Consider the following 6,723-nt stretch of genomic DNA (forward strand, 5'->3'; position numbering starts at 1 on the left):
TTTAGGTCGGAAATCCCTTTTGGCATTTAAAAGGAACGGAAGATCTACCTCCTACCCCCCCCCCAGCAGGAAAGTCTGGGGAGAGAGGAGGGGAGAGGACCAAGGAAAGTGGGGCAGACTGAGGCCCCAGCCCTAGACCCACTCCATCCATCACCATTGGGGCCTTGATCTGCGCCGCCCCCCCGCACGGTGGTGAGGGAGGGGAAGCCCTGCACAGCTGGGGCAGGGCAGGGGACACAGGCGGGAGTGGCTTGTCTAGGGGGGAGGGGGGGGGGGGGGGGTGGACCCCTGGATCTGCCCGCAGGGCAGGGCAGGCTGCTGCCAGGGCAGCACCAGGCTGTTCCCAGCTGGGCTGTGCTCCAGCCAGGCAGGTGTGGCAGTAGCGCTGAGAGCAGGGCCACAGGGGGTGGCTGCAGCCCTCCAACTTCTGCTCCCAGTGCCACCGCTGAGTGCAGCATGGGCCAGGCCCAGCGAGAACAGCCTGCCATAGCCTTCCAGCCTGCTGATGCAGCTTGCCCTTCCCCGTAACTGCCAGTCCCCGGGGCCCCCATGTCATCAGGGGAGGCTGTGTTGAGCTGTTCCCATCGGACCTGCCCTGTGCTGTGCTTGGCAGCGGTCCTGGAAGTAGGAGTGGGGAGGGGGAGAAGAGGGGGAAAGGCTACCTGCCCCATCCGTGCATAGCAGACTGGACTTTGTGTCCTGAGCCCCACTGCATGTAACCCTGGGCCTCTGCCCCTTTCCTCCCCCACCAACTGACCTGCTGGGCTGGGGCACGCACATGCTCAGTCCCCACACCCCAGGATCAACTTCAAGAGGCTCCAGAATCCACCAGTCGATCCCAATTGAACAGCTGGTGACCACTGTCCTAAAGCATCTAGCTTTGGAGGAAATATTTAAATTGGGTTCACCAAGAGGGTTAAGATAGGATGCTTTGTAATTCAATTTGATGGTAAATTCTTCAAGGCAAAGAATAGCGGGAAACTCAGCCTCAACGTACATCAGTTAATTGTATTTCATAAACTCAAGGTTGAATAAAAAAGTTTTAGAAGAGTAGCACAGCAAAAATGTATTTGGTTCTACCTGCTCACATGACTTACCAGGAGGTACAGGGGGAGGAAAGCCAGGAAACTGTGGAGGTGGAATCCCAGGCGGAAGTGTTGGGATTCCCATAGGAGGGCGATTCAAGTGAGGTGGAAAAGACATCCTTGCAGCAGCTACCTGCCAAAAAACAGAAACATTCTTTTAATGTAGCAGTCTTGAGGCATGAATCAAAATAAGAGGAAAAGGACAACCACCACACTAAGTTTTTTTTCTTAAGGGATTTCTGTTTAGCAATTCAAACGCCACTTTTAAGCTTCTTCCACACCACAGCAATAAAGTCACAACAGTAACAGAAATCTTCTCTCCTAAAAGTATAAACACTGAATCTGAAACACTTTCATTCTAAACTGAACTCACAAAACAGATGAAACTGACTCCTCCTACCAGCAGTTCATAAAAAATATAAGTTAGCCAGTCAGAGTATGCTGATAATGAGTCAGCAGAAAATACAGTAATTTCTAAACAAAATAAATTATTTTTTCAATATTAAAAAAGCAAAAGTAATTTCAAAATAAATTTTGCAATAAGCCAACTAGCAATGAGATGGATCAAATTAACCATGAAGAACAGAACTGGAATTTCTGTTGCTTTGTGTCAAAGGCAATTTCTTGTAGTAATAAAGACAGAAAAATCTCTAACTTCCAGAACAGAGGGAATTAATAGACTGAAGAATCCTCGGTATTACTATTTTAAACTTGCTAGTTCACAGGCTGGTGACTGATGAGATGAAGAGCCAATATTATGGCTGTGTGAAGCTTCGGTCCCTGATTCAATTCGGCAGAGATTTGGCCTGATTCGCTGGCCAAATCTCCAAATCCGAATCAAATCAGGAGACCCTTTAGTGTCTCTGAATTGAACTGGAACCCTCCAAATCAATTCAGAGAGATATGGCGATTCAGATATAGACAGAACTTTAAATGATTTTTCTACATAACTCTAGATAGCAGGTGGCTCATGAATGCTGCGATGGTGGGGCACATGGAGCATCCCACATGACTGCGGGGGGGGGGGTGTCCCCAGAACACTTGGCAGCAAACCACTGCCCAAGTGCAGAAGCACTTCTGGTCCACATGGGAGCGCACCAGGGAGCTGAGGGAGCCCCCATCCCTCCCCAGCTTGGCAACTGGGTTGGGTGGGCACACGGGGTCCCCCCGTGGCCGACTGCCAAGCCAGGGGGGGTGCAGTGGGGCCCCCCAGTGCACTCCCTGGCGGACCTGGAAGCGGACTGCAAGTACTTCTGGTCCACTTTCAGGTTCACTGCCAAAAACCAGTTGGCGGGGTGCTCCTGTAGGACACTCCATGTGCCCCAGTATCACAGTGTTCACAAGCCATGCCTGGTACCTCAAGGTATGTAGAGTTACGGTGGCAGTGGCTGTCTGTCCATCTGTTCCTTCCTCCCCTCCCACCAACAGCAGCCGGCAGGGAGGGAGGGCGGCGGGGGGGAGCCCCGCTGCAAGGTGGAGGCGGGTGGGGGGGAGGAGCCCCTGTGCTGAAGGAGGAGGCAGGAGTCTTTACATGGCCGGCCCTGAAGGGTGAGTGGGGGGCAAAGGGAGGCCATGTAAACACTCCCTAAAATCCATCATCCCTGATGGGCAATTAGTTAGTAGTAATATATAGAGAGAAGGACTGGGTGGAAGCTTTTTAAGTTCAGTTCATAGCATTTAAGGAGGCCAATTAACTGTGTTTAAGTTGGAGAATTAACAAAAGGTCAAATTGACAGCAGAGATGTAGGGCGGAAAAATTTCCAGCACTTTATTTTTTCCATGGGAAATTTTCCACTTCTAAAAATTCATTGTTTCATAAAATTCATTAATAACAATGAATGGATGTCAATACAATATTAAGCAAGCTCGGCAGTTTCAAAGTTGTAATTAATGTTACAGAAAGAGAAGCAGGGGAAGGAAAGAGCACTTTTACTGCCAGGAGAAACTAGATGGGGCTCAGCTACAAAGTGTTTACATAGTTTGCTGCCCACGAAGAACTGTTTGCAGTGTGCTTCAATAGATGACACATCATCCTAGATTATTCCCCTGAACGTTTGGAAGCAGATTCTCAACAATGATGTGTTCTGGGTTCAAGTTCAAGGAGTATTCAATTTGCTACTACCAGTTTCAGTGGCTACCAATAAACTTGAAGGAGATGCACCAAGCCTTTCAAATATTTCAGAAATATTCAGACAACTGAGTGAAAAATCTAATTGAGCTTTTGCCGCCTCCACCTCTATCCAAAGAAGTAGCAGTAAAACAAATGTTTACTAAGAGATCTGACTTCTGCTCTTACCCAGTTCATCTGGCAGCAAACCATTTGGAGCCTCAATGCAGAGGACAACATTTATCAGAAGATGAATTATCTACTGCTCTCGATATAATTATGGAAGCAGCTAAGAATGTCCCCACCGTCCACGAAATAGCAGTGATGACAGACATTGCCAAGTACTGCAGAAAAGAAACACTTTGAAGCAAAGACATCATTTGATGGGCAGCAGAGGATGCCTCCTCTCACATGGCGAAAGAGATACTGTAACACTCAACTGCTGTCCAGGATTGCTCTAAGGATCCCAAGCATTTCACCAACAGCAGCTTCTTGTGAATGGAACTGGAAGGCTTTCAGCTCAATCAAGACAAAAACAAGAAATAGACTAACAAATGAACACATGGCTAAGCTTGTTTCTATTTCTCAAAATCTCTTGCTTCTGGAGAAGCAGTCAGAAGCACAATTATTGAATTAGATGCAGTGTGACGATAAGTTGCCGTTGCTCATTAGTAAAACTATCCTGAATCAGATTTGCCTCAAATCTGATTATGAAATGGAACTAATAGGTAGTGCAAGTGATTCTACAGATAGTAACAATGAAACTGGAGGTGCTGCCATGACCTCAGTGGAAGAGTGTTCCACTGAAGTAGATGAGTTGACAATGACGGCATATCATGCACAGTTCTTTGGGTGCGCTAAAATTAGCACGTCAACAGTTTTTAGTGCCTTCATTATTTTTCATAAATTTAAACAAACAATGTAAGGGAAGTACATGTTATTGTGTATTGTCTTTACATTTCTACAAGTATTCCAATAAAAATAATCTTTCCACATAAAGCTTTGAATTTGTTTGAATATAATATTTAAACCACATTAAGTGTGTTGTATTTAATTTTTTCCTAATCAAATATTTCAGTTCAAATACTTGTGGCTATTGAGACATAAAATTAACATGGGGGTACTTTTTTAGTTATGTTTACTAAATATAAGGTCAAATAAATATGCTAAATCAGATCACACTATTTCCCATTCAAAGTTTCCTGGAAAACCCACATCCCTGGTTGACAGCATTGCTTAAATGGCCCTGAGAGGACATCCAACTTTTCCCATCAAGAGGCCACAAAGGTTTCTGTGATATTAGAACCTTAAGTGGTAGGATAACCAAGTAGCAAAGAGGGAGTTCCTCCACAGCCAGAAGAATGTTATATTTTTATATATCACCCATCACAAAATAAAAAAACTATTTTTTTAACATTCTACTAAATGTACTTCCCATTTCCATGAGTCGCCTCTTGTAGTTTCTCATCCCATTAAGTTTCTAAGATTAAAGATATTTTGCCATACATACTTTACTTGAATCAGCAAAGTTTAAATTTTTCTTTCAACTATATGTGTATCAGCTGTAATGGGAATGGAAATGAACAACTGGAGAGAACAAGATTTCCTTGTCCACCTAGACAGTTTTGGTTTGCACTTTTCTCTACCAAGAGCCAATGCCCTGTCCTAACCAAGCACTTCACAGGGTTCCAGGAAAGGAAATGATTCTTCAAAATGTACTTGAATCCAGCTCTCCCCACCCCCACGATACAGGAGATCTAAACAAAGGGTCATCCTCTGGATTGCTAAAGATAGCTTTGGGATAAAACAGCAGCACATCCAGTTTTTCCAAATGAACTAGGTAGCAGAGCTTCAGGCAGAATGTTTGTGATCCTGGTGGAGGATTCCCTTCCCCTGGGGGAGGGAAGGGAAAGCTGAAAGCAAGGGAAAGGGAGGCGATTCCTGTCAGGGGGACACTACGCCACTAACCCCCATGCTGTAGGCTGCATCCAGTCACTATGGGGTCTCAATCTGGCCCATGGTCCATAGACTGAACATCAATGAGCTAAGACAGTGTTGCACATCTGTCTTTTAGCTTTCATCAAAATAAAATAAAAATCTAGCACCCAATGGAATAATCTTTAGTCCTCCAGAGTAATAAAGTCCCTAAGTGACAGAAAGGGTCCAAGTCAGGAGTCGGCAACCCCTGGCATACATGCCAGAACATGACATTTGAAGCCATTTTGCTTGGCACGTGCATCTTGGGACAAACACCAGGGAAGGGGCCACAGCTGCACTGTCGCAACAAGAATTAGGCCCCTGACAGCTCCCCCGCCATCCGCCTCTGAAAACGCCAATATCTTATAAGTTAAGGTTCAGGTGTTTTTGGAACTCCAGCCAAACATGTTGATGAGCTGGCCCCTGGTCTAAGTCTTTTAATCTCTTGGTCAGAAATAAGTGAAATATGGGGCTATTTGCAGGTTTTACACAACTCACTAATTTAAGCTTTCATAAAAAATAAAGAAGTTTCTAATACTTGTAAAGATACTAGGCTCATTGGGGAAAGGGGAAGATGAGGGCAGAAGAAGCCTTGGACCACTAAATCAAGCGTCACCCACAAGAACAGCCCAGCCTAGACCGACAACAAGCAGAAAAAATACCCGGGCCCCTGTTGCTTACCTGGGTAGTACTGAGATTAGGGGGCCAGTGCATGCATCTCGAGGAGGCCTCAAGTGCCTCTACACTAATGCTCAGAGTATGAGGAACAAGCAGCAGGAACTTACCCTCCTGCTAGCTAACACCAACCCAGACATAATGGGGCTCACTGAAACATGGTGGGACCCAACGCACAACTAGGTGGTGAATATCAAGGGATATAGGCTGTACAGGAGGGATAAGATGGGGAGGAGAGGTGGGGGTGTGGCGCTCTACATCAAGGAGGAATACACATCCTCAATGAGTGGCACTGGGTCAGAGGAGGGGCACACTAAAGTGCTCTGGGTTAGAATACAAGGCAGTCGAGGGGAAAGGGACTTAACGGTGGGGGTCTACTACAGACCACCCAACCAAGGGGAAGAGCTAGACCAGAAATTCTTAAGTCAGCTCACAGAGGTAGTTAGGTCAAAGGACAGAGTCATCATGGGTGACCTGAACTTTTCAGACATCTGCTAGGAAGAGCAGTCAGCTAGATCTGACCGCTCACGTAGGTTCCTAGCTGAGATACAGGACCTCCATCTAATCCAGGAGGTGCACAACCCCACCAGGGGAAATGCCTGGCTGGATCTGGTCCTGGCCATGGGCGACAACCTGGTGAGGGGTCTGCGGGTGCTTGACCACCTGGGTGACAGTGATCGTTTACTGCTGGAATTCACCATCCAGTGCAAGGTGGCAAAGGCCTGCAGTAAGGCAGCAGCCTTAGACTTCAGGAGGGCAGATTTCAATGAGGTAAGGAGAAAAGTCAGGGAGGCACTGAGATCCCAGAGGGAAGAGGAGTCAGGTGTCCAAGAAGAGTGGTCATTCCTTAAGGAAACGATCCTTCAAGCCCAAAGGGAG

The 6,723-nt window shown here is 46.5% G+C and overlaps 1 protein-coding gene across 2 annotated transcripts in view; it reads right to left on the bottom strand.

The window, feature by feature from the left end:
* The window catches only part of RBM25 (RNA binding motif protein 25), a 61,637-nt gene that overhangs the window by 34,142 nt on the left and 20,772 nt on the right, over nt 1-6,723 (bottom strand). For both annotated transcript variants that reach the window (XM_019519122.1, XM_019519121.1), the window contains exon 2: nt 1,098-1,218. In XM_019519122.1, the coding sequence (XP_019374667.1) occupies nt 1,098-1,203 (106 nt within the window). In that variant the 5' untranslated portion in view covers nt 1,204-1,218. The remainder of the gene's footprint in view (nt 1-1,097; nt 1,219-6,723) is intronic.

The sequence above is a fragment of the Gavialis gangeticus genome, unplaced genomic scaffold (genome assembly GCF_001723915.1).
Source record: "Gavialis gangeticus isolate Ggan-Ray unplaced genomic scaffold, GavGan_comp1, whole genome shotgun sequence".
Lineage (NCBI taxonomy): Eukaryota > Metazoa > Chordata > Crocodylia > Gavialidae > Gavialis > Gavialis gangeticus.